General features: G+C 54.8%; 1 protein-coding gene across 7 annotated transcripts in view; it reads right to left on the reverse strand.

Annotated features, from left to right (window-relative positions):
* LOXL3 (lysyl oxidase like 3) overlaps nucleotides 1-15,881 on the reverse strand; it is a 275,024-nt gene that overhangs the window by 171,502 nt on the left and 87,641 nt on the right. For all 7 annotated transcript variants that reach the window (XM_077280484.1, XM_077280490.1, XM_077280487.1 and 4 more), the window contains exon 3: nucleotides 7,571-7,734. In XM_077280484.1, the coding sequence (XP_077136599.1) occupies nucleotides 7,571-7,734 (164 nt within the window). The remainder of the gene's footprint in view (nucleotides 1-7,570; nucleotides 7,735-15,881) is intronic.

Raw genomic sequence — 15,881 nt, forward strand, 5'->3', positions numbered from 1 at the left:
TTCTTGGGCCTCGATGGGTACTACCGGCGCTTCGTGAAGAATTTTGCTCGCCGTTCTCACAATCTACAAGTCCTGCTGAAAGGAAGCTCCCCCAAGGAACGGGGAAAGAAGATACAATGGCAGGAGCCACAAGAAGCAGCGTTCCGGGACTTGAAGACAGCTCTCATGGAGCCGCCGGTGTTGGCTTATGCGGACTTTTCGCAACCGTTCATCCTACACACCGACGGCAGCTCTCAGGGATTGGGGGCTGTGTTGTCTCAGGTTCAGGATGGGCGGGAGAGAGTGATCGCCTATGCGAGTCGGTCTCTTCATGACTCTGAGTTGAACCCAGACAATTACAGTTCTTTCAAGGTGGAGCTGCTGGCCGTGGTGTGGGCTATGACGGAGCGGTTCGCTGAGTACCTGGCCGGTTCCGAGGTGCTGATACGCACGGATAACAACCCATTGGCACATCTGGAAAATGCGAAATTGGGTGCCCTAGAACAGCGCTGGGTAGCCCGGATGGCCAAGTACAGATACCGTATCCTTTACAAGCGAGGAGCGGAGAATGTTCATGCTGACGCATTATCTCGTCTGCGGAAAAATCCCCCAAGAACTAACCGAGATGAGGAGCTGGAGGGAGAAGAAATCCCCTACGCCATCGGGGGCGCTGCTCAGACGGCTGTGAGCCGGGAACAGACCGGGAACGGAACGGCTGCAGGACTGTTGGTTCAGAGTCGGGACGAATGGATACGGCTACAACAGGAAGACCAGGAACTAGCTCCATTGCGACAGTGGATAACGAATGGTCTATTGCCCGTGAGAACCCCTGGACAAATTCTCCCGTCAGATCTGAACCTTCTTCTGCGGCAGTGGGAGCGCCTAACTCTTCAGGACGGGCTCTTATGCCACTTAACCATGGCTCTGGCAGATTCTGAGCCGACCTGGCAGATGGTCTTACCAGGGCCTGTGGTGGCCGCAGTTGCTAAAGAAGCTCATGAGTCCGGGGCACACTTCGGAGTGAAGAGGACGTTTAAGTGGCTGCAAACTCGGTTCTATCATCCTCGGCTGCTTGCGGAAGTACAAACTGCCTGTAGACAATGTCGACAATGTGAGCTAACCAAGTCACCGGAGGAAAGGGCGCCTGTGCAGAGCATCACGACGTCTGCCCCTTTTGAAGTATTAATGATAGACTACATTACCATTGGAGCAGCGCATCAAGGCTACGAACACTGCCTCGTTATGGTAGATCATTTTTCAAAATTCGCGGTAGTCATCCCTACCCGTGATCAGACAGCTGAGTCGGCGGCGAGCGCTATCTGTAAGAACTTTATTCAAGTTTACGGCTGTCCGAGGCGAATACATTCGGATCAAGGCGCCTGTTTCTTGGGCAAGGTCATGGAAGAGCTGCATCGCCTCTACGGCATTGATAAGTCACGCACCACACCGTATCATCCCCAGGGAAATGGGGCTTGTGAGCGGTTTAACCGGACTTTGCTTCAAATGCTGCGTGCGCTAGAACAAGATCAGAAGGCCCGCTGGCCGGAGTACGTGTCTGACCTAGTGTGGGTCTACAACAATAGAGTTCATCAAGTCACAGGACGCACCCCGTATGAAGTGGTCTTTGGGCGCCCAGGAAAAGGCATGACAGATCTGGAACTGTCTTCGGAGGAAGAAGGCCCCCGAACAGGGATGGCTTCGTGGGTGCGTGATCATCGGCATCGGCTGCAGACCTTACACCGACTGGTACACACTCGAATTCGGGAAGTGGAGCATCGGAGCACCCCTACAGCAAAACCCCCAGAGTTCCGGCCAGGTGATCGAGTACTCGTTCGAGAGCAAAGACCGCAAAACAAGTTAGACCATCGTTGGGAAAAAACACCCTATCGGGTGCTTCGCCGTATAGACCCGCATGGACCTGTATATGAAGTGCAGTCTGAGGCCCTCGGAAGTACAGGTACTCGCATTCTTCATCGCAACATGCTCCGGTTGTGTCGCTCTGTTGACTCGGACACCCCGGAATCCGCAATCAGGGAAGAGCCACCTACGACTGAGTCCCCCAACAACCATTGGTGGGATGAAGAAGATGATGAAGAAGAAGAACGGCGTCAAAATACTCCCCCTATCTCGACTACTACACTACCCCTGACCAGTCACTCTTCCGCTGACGACATTTCCCCAACACCCCCTATACAAGGACCCGAGCCACGACGTTCTGAACGTTCTACTGCCGGTAGACCCCCAACTCGCTACAGTCCTGACTTACACACTAGACAGACCCAAGTGTGGAACAATCCGTCAGGTGGGCGACCTGTCAGTGCGAAGGCCTCGCCTAGGGACTGGCGAGCATACAGGGTGGGGGAATGTAGGGGACAGGGACCTGGTGAGCTGTGCAGACGGGTGGAACCATTGTTGCCGGGAGTCGGGGTTCCGGGGGACGGATTTGAGGGGTGCATGGGAAGCCAGGCTCATGTGACAGGAGGCAGAGTGACGCAGGGAGAGGAGAGGATAAAAAGCAAAACGCGCGAAAGCAGGGGCAGAGAAGCGCGGGAAATCTCTGAGGAGAGGAAACTGCAGCGCAGTTGCTGTGAGTGTGCAGGCCGCAGTGAGACTTGCAGGAAGCAGGGGGAAAACGTGCAACAGACACTGCGGGCAATTACTGGAGCCCCCAAAAAGAGACGCATTCGTCGTCAGCGACCCCCCAGGCAGAGGGGTAGTGCTGACCAGCTCAGGGACAGTATTACCGCGCTCCCTGAGAACACCTTGCCAGAGAGTGCCACAGACTCGCATGGTTTCGTCTCAGCTGTGACTGATACTGATTATTCTCCTAATCCTCCTCAAAAAGACTCCTCTCTGGACTGGGAGGCTGTTACCTCGGATCAACGTCCGCCTGCAGGAGGGAACGCAGCACCGCAAAAGACATTCTGGACTCGACTCTACGCCTGGGCCCGTCGCCAGAAGACACCTCCTTCCTCCGCCATCAGGACTACGGCGTTGTCGGAGCCTCACCGTCAGGACTACATCGCTGAACCAGCACTGATAAGTGACCGTTGTTGACTTTATCTTAGTAGGGAGTCACTAGTGAGGCGCTGCCGCGTTCTACGGGTGTAGTTCAGGGCGGCCATATAATAATTGGGATTTACTGCGAGATTGTGTTCTTGTATATAAGTTCCCTGCGTGGAAAACGTTTGTTATCTTTTTGGTTGGAAGTTAAAAAGAAAGTTAAAAACGCTATTTGCTTTCTGGCTCCTATTTGTCCCTGCATCCTTCTTTACCTGCGGTCTCTACACAGACACCCGTGTTCTCCTCCTAATCCCCTAGACCCATCTATTCTCTTCCTTCAGACATCTATCTTTCTCCTCCAGACCCCTCTGTCCTCCTCCTGATCCAGACACCCATGTTCTCCTCCTAATCCCCTAGACCCATCTATTCTCTTCCTTCAGACATCTATGTTTCTCCTCCAGACCCCTCTGTCCTCCTCCTGATCCAGACACCCATGTTCTCCTCCTAATCCCCTAGACCCATCTATTCTCTTCCTTCAGACATCTATCTTTCTCCTCCAGACCCCTCTGTCCTCCTCCTGATCCAGACACCCATGTTCTCCTCCTAATCCCCTAGACCCATCTATTCTCTTCCTTCAGACATCTATCTTTCTCCTCCAGACCCCTCTGTCCTCCTCCTGATCCAGACACCCATGTTCTCCTCCTAATCCCCTAGATCCATCTATTCTCTTCCTTCAGACATCTATCTTTCTCCTGCAGACTCATCTGTCCTCCTCCTGATCCAGACACCCATGTTCTCCTCCTAATCCCCTAGACCCATCTATTCTCTTCCTTCAGACATCTATCTTTCTCCTCCAGACCCCTCTGTCCTCCTCTTGATCCAGACATCCATGTTCTCCTCCTAATCCCCTAGACCCATCTATTCTATTCCTTCAGACACCTCTATCACTCACTTTCAAACACCAATATCCTTCTCTCTGACTCCTTTGTCCTCCTGCTACAGACTCCTCTGTCCTCCTATTGATCCCCCAGAGGTTTTGGTTTTCCTCCTCAAGACCCCTTTGTCTTTCTTCTCCAGGCTTCTATATCCTACGCCTTCTAACCCTTTTATCCTCATCCTTTAGACACCACTATCTTCATTCTTCAGACCGGTGTTCTCGGCTAGAATTTACTGCTGTCCTTTTCCTTCAGACACTTTGTTTCTCCTTACCTCCAGATCCCCCCATATTTCTCAAGCCCTCTGTCCTCCTCCATCACGACTCTTCCATCTTCCTGTCAGATCACTTTGTTCTCCTCCATAACCATCTATTCTCCTCCAAACCCTTCCAACCTCTTTCACCAGACCCCTCTATTGTCTTCTTTCAAATGCGTATATTCTTCTTTCAGACCCCTCTGTCCTCCTCAAGATCCGTGTCCTCCTCCAGACCTCGGTCCTTCTTCTGCCATACTCCTCTGTACTCCTCCTCATCCCCCAGACCCTTTTGTCCTCCTCTTCCTCTTCTAGACCTTTCTGTTCTCCTTTGTCTTCCTGCTCTAGACTTCTCCATACTACTCCTTCAAACCCCTTTGTTCTCATCCTTTAGACACCTCTATCCTTATTCTTCAGACCTCCCTGTCCTCCTCTAGACCTTACTGTTGTCCTTTTCTTCCTTCAGACACGTTTTGTTTCTCCTGACTACCAGATCCCCCTATACTTATCTTCAAGACCTCTCTATCCTACCACATCAAGACTCTTCCTGTCTGACCACTTTGTCATCCTCTTTCAGTCTCTATTCTCCTCATTCAAACACCCATGTCATCTTCCTCCTTCAGACCACTTTGTCATCCTCTTCCTCTAGACCAATCTGTGCTACCTATCCTTCTTCAGACCCTTCTGATCTCCTCTTCCAGACCCCTCTATCTCCCTTCTCCAGATTCCTCTGTTCTCTTCCTCCAGACCACTCTATTCTTTCTTTAGACACCTTTGACTTTCTCCAGACCCCATTCATTTTTATCCTCCTCTCAACCCCTCTGTCCTACTCCTGATCCAAACCTTTTTATCATCCTTACTTTCCGCAGCCAAAACCTGTTTTTATTCTCTCGACTCCAAACCCTTTTGTACACTTCCTCAAGATGGTTCTGTCCTCCTCTTCCAGACTGCTCCATTCTCCACTTTCATACCACTTTGGCTTCCTCCTTCATTCTCTGTCATCCTCCAAGACATCATTTCATACTTCTCCTCCAGACAGCTCTGTCTTCATCCTCCAAACCCATCTGCCTCCTTTGTGTCTGTCTTCCCCCTTCAGACACCTATGTCCTCCTCTGCCTTCTCCAGAGCCCTCTGTTTCTCTCCACCCTTCTTCTGGCTTCTCTGTGCTACTCCTCCTCCAGACTCCTCAGTCCTGCTACTCTTCTTCAATACTCCTCTGTCCTCCTCCTTTAGACCCCTCTATCCTCTAAAGTATATATACACCTGTACGCCTCCAGACCTTTTTGAAACCCTCCTCACCTCCATACCCCTCTGTACTCCTCAAGATTTTTTTTCTTTCCTCCTTCTCCATCTTCCGCTCCCTCCACAATTTCCTCCCCCTCCTTCAGTCATTATCTTTATTCAGGCACCTATGTCCTCTTCCTCCTTCAGACCCATTAGTCATTCTCTTCCTCCACCCGCTCCAGGCCAGTCTATACTCCTCCTCTGCCAGAAGAAACTATCTTCTTTCTTTAGACGCCTCTGCCCTTCTCCAGATGCCACTGACATTGTCCTCCTCTACACCCCTCTTTCATCCACCATGTCCTCCTGCAGAGCAGACCCCTGTGTTCTTCCAGTCCAAATCCCACCGTCCTCCTCCAGACAAGACCCCTCTTTAAAATCACTTTCTGTTCGTGCAGTCTCTATCCTCCTTTGTCAGACACATATGTACACTCCTTCTCCTCCAGGCTGCCCTGTCCTTCTCTACCTTAGGGTTACCTCTACCTTCTCTGCCTCCACATCACTCTGTCTCCCTTCACCAAATTCCTCTATTATTCTCTTCCTCCAGACTTCTCTGTATTCTTCCACCAAACCAGTCTATCCTATTTCTGTCATCACCTTGGTCTTTTACCTTCAGACACCCTTTCCTTCTCCAGACACCTCTGTCATTTTCCTCCTTCTCCAGACTATGTCCTTTTAATTCTTCAGAATTCTTCAGACACCTTAAGACTTCTCTTCCTCATGTAGAACCTCTATCTTCCTTCTCCAGACACATATGCCCTCCTCCTCATGACTGCTATATCCTCCTCTTCCAGACCCTTCTGTTTCCCTTCTCTAGATTCCTCTTTTCTCCTCTTCCTCCAAAATTTTCTGTCCTCTTCCATCAGACCCACCTACCCACCCTCTTCCTTCAGAATCCCCTTTCCTCTTCCTTCAGACTCCTCTGTCCTCCTGCTCCAGACCTGCCTCGCAGCCACGCTCTCAGCTTCCCACTTCTTGGCCACAGTCTCTGCCTCCTATCTCGCAGTAACGGCCTATGTCTGCCATGTTGAAGCCACGCGTCCTACTTCCAATCTCACAGACACATTATCTGCCTCCACACTGGCAGCCTGTCCCCCACACCGCAGCCACACTCTCTGCCTCCTGACTTTCAGCTGTGCTCTCTATCTGCAGTTTCACAGCCACGCTCATAGCCTGCTGAGACTCTTGGGGTCTCTGGGATCAGGGAGTTGCAGTGATTGGCAGATCGCAGGTCCTCTTTGGAGTTCGCACAACAATTAATTTAAGTGGAGCGGATTGGTTTTCACTTGGTGTGGAAGGGTTAATAACTTCCCTTTTGATCCTGCTGGGATTCCAAATGACTCTAATCTCAGCTGCTGCCTCTTATTGCCGTTCGCTTCCATTATTTACACTCCCTCCTAGCTCTCTCCTGTGCAGGTTATAGGTTTTCTTTTCTGACCTCACTGGAGAAGCTGTTCCAGTTGTTTGATTTCTCCCTGTCTCCCTCACTTTAGTAGTAAGACTACAGTCTTGCTGGCCTACTCACCAGTTGGGGCTAATTCAGGGAGAGCCAGGGCATATGCACATGACGGCGCATGGTGGGAAGGACCCATCTAGGGACGATATGGAGCACAGGGTGCAGCCTCAGGTCAGGTGGTTTCCCCTCTCCCTTTTCCCTATTTGCAGGGCTCCCTTTACCTTCTTTTCCTCTTTTGCGCTGCTCGTCGGGGATTTCCTTGCTCCAGCATGACACCTGCCTCTCATCCTTCTACTATGCTCTCTGCCTCCTGTCTTGCAGCCACGCTCTCTGCCTCCTGTCTTGTAATCAGCCACGCTCTCTGCCTCCTGTCTTGCAATCAGCCACGCTCTGTGCCTCCTGTCTTGCAGCAGCCACGCTCTCCGCCTCCTGTCTTGCAGCAGCCACGCTCTCCGCCTCCTGTCTTGCAGCAGCCACGCTCTCCGCCTTCTGTCTTGCAGCAGCCACGCTCTCCGCCTCCTCTCTTGCAGCAGCCACGCTCTCTGCCTTCTGCCCTGGGACTATGCTGTGTCATTCACTGCACCTACCCTCCTATATCCCTCTTTGTAGCCACACTCTTTGCTCCCCTCAGTGACTCCTGCCTTGCAGTTCGTGCATCATTACCTCTATGGTGTTGGGCTCCACATAGCCGGGAATCCTCTCGTCCTTACACACCACCCCTGCGTCCTCTTCATGGGTGCAGTCACTATTGCCCCAGCCCCGGGAGCTGCAATCAGCGATACTCTTCTCACTTCCTGAACAAATCACATTATCCAACCAGATACGACCTGGAAAACAGAAACGTCAGGAATAATGGTGGCCATGGACCACCGGACTACAACTCTAAAAATTTTACCTACTAAGAGAACGGAGGTTACAATCTGCCTCCATGTAATCAGTCACCAAGTCAAGAGGACATCACACTCTATTACAACAGTTGCATCCAGTGCTGCCATCACTGGAAACAGACTGTGGATAATCTACACCATGTATTAGGGTGTGTGCAGACGATCCGGAAGTGGCAGCGCTGTGGACGCACCGTATGTTCTCTGCCGTCTATGGGTGTGTGTGCAGACGATCCGGATATGGTAGCGCTGTGGACGCACCGTATGTTCTCTGCCATCTATGGGTGTGTGCAGACGATCAGGAAGTGGCAGCGCTGTGGACGCACCGTGTGTTCTCTGCCGTCTATGGGTGTGTGCAGACGATCCGGATGTGGCAGCACTGTGGACGCACCGTATGTTCTCTGCCGTCTATGGGTGTGTGCAGACGATCAGGATGTGGCAGCGCTGTGGACGCACCGTGTGTTCTGTGCCGTCTATGGGTGTGTGCAGACGATCCGGAAGTGGCAGCGCTGTGGACGCACCGTGTGTTCTCTGCCGTCTATGGGTGTGTGCAGACGATCAGGAAGTGGCAGCGCTGTGGACGCACCGTGTGTTCTCTGCCATCTATGGGTCTGTGCAGACGATCCGGAAGTGGCAGCGCTGTGGACGCACCGTATGTTCTCTGCCATCTATGGGTGTGTGCAGACGATCCGGATATGGCAGCGCTGTGGACGCACCGTATGTTCTCTGCCGTCTATGGGTGTGTGCAGACGATCCGGATATGGTAGCGCTGTGGACGCACCGTGTGTTCTCTGCCATCTATGGGTGTGTGCAGACGATCCGGAAGTGGCAGCGCTGTGGACGCACCGTATGTTCTCTGCCGTCTATGGGTGTGTGCAGACGATCCGGAAGTGTCAGCGCTGTGGACGCACCGTATGTTCTCTGCCGTCTATGGGTGTGTGCAGACGATCCGGATATGGCAGCGCTGTGGACGCACCGTATGTTCTCTGCCATCTATGGGTGTGTGCAGACGATCCGGATATGGTAGCGCTGTGGACGCACCGTGTGTTCTCTGCCATCTATGGGTGTGTGCAGACGATCTGGATATGGTAGCGCTGTGGACGCACCGTGTGTTCTCTGCCGTCTATGGGTGTGTGCAGACGATCTGGAAGTGGCAGCGCTGTGGACGCACCGTGTGTTCTCTGCAGTCTATGGGTGTGTGCAGAGGATCCGGATGTGGCAGCGCTGTGGACGCACCGTATGTTCTCTGCCGTCTATGGGTGTGTGCAGACGATCCGGAAGTGGCAGCGCTGTGGACGCACCGTGTGTTCTCTGCCATCTATGGGTGTGTGCAGAGGATCAGGATGTGGCAGCGCTGTGGACACATCGTATGTTCTCTGCCATCTATGGGTGTGTGCAGACGATCAGGAAGTGGCAGCGCTGTGGACGCACCGTGTGTTCTCTGCAGTCTATGGGTGTGTGCAGAGGATCCGGATGTGGCAGCGCTGTGGACGCACCGTATGTTCTCTGCCGTCTATGGGTGTGTGCAGACGATCCGGAAGTGGCAGCGCTGTGGACGCACCGTGTGTTCTCTGCAGTCTATGGGTGTGTGCAGAGGATCAGGATGTGGCAGCGCTGTGGACACATCGTATGTTCTCTGCCATCTATGGGTGTGTGCAGACGATCAGGAAGTGGCAGCGCTGTGGACGCACCGTGTGTTCTCTGCAGTCTATGGGTGTGTGCAGACGATCAGGAAGTGGCAGCGCTGTGGACGCACCGTATGTTCTCTGCCATCTATGGGTGTGTGCAGACGATCAGGAAGTGTCAGCGCTGTGGACGCACCGTATGTTCTCTGCCATCTATGGGTGTGTGCAGACGATCAGGAAGTGGCAGCGCTGTGGACGCACCGTATGTTCTCTGCCGTCTATGGGTGTGTGCAGACGATCAGGAAGTGGCAGCGCTGTGGACGCACCGTATGTTCTCTGCCGTCTATGGGTGTGTGCAGACGATCAGGAAGTGGCAGCGCTGTGGACGCACCGTATGTTCTCTGCCGTCTATGGGTGTGTGCAGAGGATCAGGATGTGGCAGCGCTGTGGACGCTCCGTATGTTCTCTGCCATCTATGGGTGTGTGCAGAGGATCCGGAAGTGTCAGCGCTGTGGACGCACCGTATGTTCTCTGCCATCTATGGGTGTGTGCAGAGGATCAGGAAGTGGCAGCGCTGTGGACGCACCGTATGTTCTCTGCTGTCTATGGGTGTGTGCAGACGATCCGGTAGTGGCAGCGCTGTGGACGCACCGTGTGTTCTCTGCCATCTATGGGTGTGTGCAGACGATCCGGAAGTGGCAGCGCTGTGGACGCACCGTATGTTCTCTGCCGTCTATGGGTGTGTGCAGACGATCAGGAAGTGGCAGCGCTGTGGACGCACCGTGTGTTCTCTGCCGTCTATGGGTCTGTGCAGACGATCCGGAAGTGGCAGCGCTGTGGACGCACCGTGTGTTCTCTGCCGTCTATGGGTGTGTGCAGACGATCCGGAAGTGGCAGCGCTGTGGACGCTCCGTGTGTTCTCTGCCGTCTATGGGTGTGTGCAGACGATCCAGATGTGGCAGCGCTGTGGACGCACCGTGTGTTCTCTGCCATCTATGGGTGTGTGCAGACGATCAGGAAGTGGCAGCGCTGTGGACGCACCGTATGTTCTCTGCCGTCTATGGGTGTGTGCAGACGATCAGGAAGTGGCAGCGCTGTGGACGCACCGTATGTTCTCTGCAGTCTATGGGTGTGTGCAGAGGATCAGGATGTGGCAGCGCTGTGGACGCACCGTATGTTCTCTGCCATCTATGGGTGTGTGCAGACGATCAGGAAGTGGCAGCGCTGTGGACGCACCGTATGTTCTCTGCCATCTATGGGTGTGTGCAGACGATCAGGAAGTGGCAGCGCTGTGGACGCACTGTATGTTCTCTGCCGTCTATGGGTGTGTGCAGACGATCAGGAAGTGGCAGCGCTGTGGACGCACCGTGTGTTCTCTGCCATCTATGGGTGTGTGCAGAGGATCCGGATGTGGCAGCGCTGTGGACGCACCGTGTGTTCTCTGCCGTCTATGAGTGTGTGCAGACGATCAGGAAGTGGCAGCGCTGTGGACGCACCGTATGTTCTCTGCCGTCTATGGGTGCGTGCAGACGATCAGGAAGTGGCAGCGCTGTGGACGCACCGTGTGTTCTCTGCCGTCTATGGGTGTGTGCAGACGATCAGGAAGTGGCAGCGCTGTGGACGCACCGTGTGTTCTCTGCCATCTATGGGTGTGTGCAGACGATCAGGAAGTGGCAGCGCTGTGGACGCACCGTGTGTTCTCTGCCGTCTATGGGTGTGTGCAGACGATCAGGAAGTGGCAGCGCTGTGGACGCACCGTATGCTCTCTGCCGTCTATGGGTGTGTGCAGACGATCAGGAAGTGGCAGCGCTGTGGACGCACCGTATGTTCTCTGCCATCTATGGGTGTGTGCAGAGGATCCGGTAGTGGCAGCGCTGTGGACGCACCGTATGTTCTCTGCAGACTATGGGTGTGTGCAGACGATCAGGAAGTGGCAGCGCTGTGGACGCACCGTGTGTTCTCTGCCGTCTATGGGTGTGTGCAGACGATCAGGAAGTGGCAGCGCTGTGGACGCACCGTATGTTCTCTGCCGTCTATGGGTGTGTGCAGAGGATCAGGATGTGGCAGCGCTGTGGACACATCGTATGTTCTCTGCCATCTATGGGTGTGTGCAGACGATCAGGAAGTGGCAGCGCTGTGGACGCACCGTATGTTCTCTGCCGTCTATGGGTGTGTGCAGACGATCAGGAAGTGGCAGCGCTGTGGACGCACCGTATGTTCTCTGCCATCTATGGGTGTGTGCAGACGATCAGGATATGGCAGCGCTGTGAACGCACCGTATGTTCTCTGCAGTCTATGGGTGTGTGCAGACGATCAGGAAGTGGCAGCGCTGTGGACGCACCGTGTGTTCTCTGCCATCTATGGGTGTGTGCAGAGGATCCGGTAGTGGCAGCGCTGTGGACGCACCGTATGTTCTCTGCCGTCTATGGGTGTGTGCAGAGGATCCGGAAGTGGCAGCGCTGTGGACGCACCGTATGTTCTCTGCCATCTATGGGTGTGTGCAGACGATCCGGAAGTGGCAGCGCTGTGGACGCACCGTATGTTCTCTGCCGTCTATGGGTGTGTGCAGACGATCAGGAAGTGGCAGCGCTGTGGACGCACCGTGTGTTCTCTGCCATCTATGGGTGTGTGCAGACGATCAGGAAGTGGCAGCGCTGTGGACGCACCGTATGTTCTCTGCCGTCTATGGGTCTGTGCAGACGATCCGGAAGTGGCAGCGCTGTGGACGCACCGTATGTTCTCTGCCGTCTATGGGTGTGTGCAGACGATCCGGAAGTGGCAGCGCTGTGGACGCACCGTGTGTTCTCTGCTGTCTATGGGTGTGTGCAGACGATCAGGATATGGCAGCGCTGTGAACGCACCGTATGTTCTCTGCAGTCTATGGGTGTGTGCAGAGGATCCGGATGTGGCAGCGCTGTGGACGCTCCGTATGTTCTCTGCCGTCTATGGGTGTGTGCAGAGGATCAGGAAGTGGCAGCGCTGTGGACGCACCATGTGTTCTCTGCCATCTATGGGTGTGTGCAGAGGATCCGGTAGTGGCAGCGCTGTGGACGCACCGTGTGTTCTCTGCCGTCTATGGGTGTGTGCAGAAGATCAGGAAGTGGCAGCGCTGTGGACGCACCGTATGTTCTCTGCCGTCTATGGGTGTGTGCAGAGGATCAGGAAGTGGCAGCGCTGTGGACACATCGTATGTTCTCTGCCGTCTATGGGTGTGTGCAGACGATCAGGAAGTGGCAGCGCTGTGGACGCACCGTGTGTTCTCTGCCGTCTATGGGTGTGTGCAGACGATCCGGAAGTGGCAGCGCTGTGGACGCACCGTATGTTCTCTGCCGTCTATGGGTGTGTGCAGGCGATCAGGAAGTGGCAGCGCTGTGGACGCACCGTGTGTTCTCTGCCATCTATGGGTGTGTGCAGACGATCAGGATATGGCAGCGCTGTGAACGCACCGTATGTTCTCTGCAGTCTATGGGTGTGTGCAGACGATCAGGAAGTGGCAGCGCTGTGGACGCACCGTATGCTCTCTGCCGTCTATGGGTGTGTGCAGACGATCAGGAAGTGGCAGCGCTGTGGACGCACCGTATGTTCTCTGCCATCTATGGGTGTGTGCAGACGATCAGGAAGTGGCAGCGCTGTGGACGCACCGTGTGTTCTCTGCAGTCTATGGGTGTGTGCAGAGGATCAGGATGTGGCAGCGCTGTGGACACATCGTATGTTCTCTGCCATCTATGGGTGTGTGCAGACGATCAGGAAGTGGCAGCGCTGTGGACGCACCGTGTGTTCTCTGCAGTCTATGGGTGTGTGCAGACGATCAGGAAGTGGCAGCGCTGTGGACGCACCGTATGTTCTCTGCCATCTATGGGTGTGTGCAGACGATCGGGAAGTGTCAGCGCTGTGGACGCACCGTATGTTCTCTGCCATCTATGGGTGTGTGCAGACGATCAGGAAGTGGCAGCGCTGTGGACGCACCGTATGTTCTCTGCCGTCTATGGGTGTGTGCAGACGATCAGGAAGTGGCAGCGCTGTGGACGCACCGTATGTTCTCTGCCGTCTATGGGTGTGTGCAGACGATCAGGAAGTGGCTGCGCTGTGGACGCACCGTATGTTCTCTGCCGTCTATGGGTGTGTGCAGAGGATCAGGATGTGGCAGCGCTGTGGACGCTCCGTATGTTCTCTGCCATCTATGGGTGTGTGCAGAGGATCCGGAAGTGTCAGCGCTGTGGACGCACCGTATGTTCTCTGCCATCTATGGGTGTGTGCAGAGGATCAGGAAGTGGCAGCGCTGTGGACGCACCGTATGTTCTCTGCCGTCTATGGGTGTGTGCAGACGATCAGGAAGTGGCAGCGCTGTGGACGCACCGTGTGTTCTCTGCCGTCTATGGGTCTGTGCAGACGATCCGGAAGTGGCAGCGCTGTGGACGCACCGTGTGTTCTCTGCCGTCTATGGGTGTGTGCAGACGATCCGGAAGTGGCAGCGCTGTGGACGCTCCGTGTGTTCTCTGCCGTCTATGGGTGTGTGCAGACGATCCAGATGTGGCAGCGCTGTGGACGCACCGTGTGTTCTCTGCCATCTATGGGTGTGTGCAGACGATCAGGAAGTGGCAGCGCTGTGGACGCACCGTATGTTCTCTGCCGTCTATGGGTGTGTGCAGACGATCAGGAAGTGGCAGCGCTGTGGACGCACCGTATGTTCTCTGCCATCTATGGGTGTGTGCAGACGATCAGGAAGTGGCAGCGCTGTGGACGCACCGTATGTTCTCTGCCATCTATGGGTGTGTGCAGACGATCAGGAAGTGGCAGCGCTGTGGACGCACTGTATGTTCTCTGCCGTCTATGGGTGTGTGCAGACGATCAGGAAGTGGCAGCGCTGTGGACGCACCGTGTGTTCTCTGCCATCTATGGGTGTGTGCAGAGGATCCGGATGTGGCAGCGCTGTGGACGCACCGTGTGTTCTCTGCCGTCTATGAGTGTGTGCAGACGATCAGGAAGTGGCAGCGCTGTGGACGCACCGTATGTTCTCTGCCGTCTATGGGTGCGTGCAGACGATCAGGAAGTGGCAGCGCTGTGGACGCACCGTGTGTTCTCTGCCGTCTATGGGTGTGTGCAGACGATCAGGAAGTGGCAGCGCTGTGGACGCACCGTGTGTTCTCTGCCATCTATGGGTGTGTGCAGACGATCAGGAAGTGGCAGCGCTGTGGACGCACCGTGTGTTCTCTGCCGTCTATGGGTGTGTGCAGACGATCAGGAAGTGGCAGCGCTGTGGACGCACAGTATGCTCTCTGCCGTCTATGGGTGTGTGCAGACGATCAGGAAGTGGCAGCGCTGTGGACGCACCGTATGTTCTCTGCCATCTATGGGTGTGTGCAGAGGATCCGGTAGTGGCAGCGCTGTGGACGCACCGTATGTTCTCTGCAGACTATGGGTGTGTGCAGACGATCAGGAAGTGGCAGCGCTGTGGACGCACCGTGTGTTCTCTGCCGTCTATGGGTGTGTGCAGACGATCAGGAAGTGGCAGCGCTGTGGACGCACCGTATGTTCTCTGCCGTCTATGGGTGTGTGCAGAGGATCAGGATGTGGCAGCGCTGTGGACACATCGTATGTTCTCTGCCATCTATGGGTGTGTGCAGACGATCAGGAAGTGGCAGCGCTGTTGACGCACCGTATGTTCTCTGCCGTCTATGGGTGTGTGCAGACGATCAGGAAGTGGCAGCGCTGTGGACGCACCGTATGTTCTCTGCCATCTATGGGTGTGTGCAGACGATCAGGATATGGCAGCGCTGTGAACGCACCGTATGTTCTCTGCAGTCTATGGGTGTGTGCAGACGATCAGGAAGTGGCAGCGCTGTGGACGCACCGTGTGTTCTCTGCCATCTATGGGTGTGTGCAGAGGATCCGGTAGTGGCAGCGCTGTGGACGCACCGTATGTTCTCTGCCGTCTATGGGTGTGTGCAGAGGATCCGGAAGTGGCAGCGCTGTGGACGCACCGTATGTTCTCTGCCATCTATGGGTGTGTGCAGACGATCCGGAAGTGGCAGCGCTGTGGACGCACCGTATGTTCTCTGCCGTCTATGGGTGTGTGCAGACGATCAGGAAGTGGCAGCGCTGTGGACGCACCGTGTGTTCTCTGCCATCTATGGGTGTGTGCAGACGATCAGGAAGTGGCAGCGCTGTGGACGCACCGTATGTTCTCTGCCGTCTATGGGTCTGTGCAGACGATCCGGAAGTGGCAGCGCTGTGGACGCACCGTATGTTCTCTGCCGTCTATGGGTGTGTGCAGACGATCCGGAAGTGGCAGCGCTGTGGACGCACCGTGTGTTCTCTGCTGTCTATGGGTGTGTGCAGACGATCAGGATATGGCAGCGCTGTGAACGCACCGTATGTTCTCTGCAGTCTATGGGTGTGTGCAGAGGATCCGGATGTGGCAGCGCTGTGGACGCTCCGTATGTTCTCTGCCGTCTATGGGTGTGT

Source organism: Ranitomeya variabilis, chromosome 1 (genome assembly GCF_051348905.1).
Source record: "Ranitomeya variabilis isolate aRanVar5 chromosome 1, aRanVar5.hap1, whole genome shotgun sequence".
Classification (NCBI taxonomy): domain Eukaryota; kingdom Metazoa; phylum Chordata; class Amphibia; order Anura; family Dendrobatidae; genus Ranitomeya; species Ranitomeya variabilis.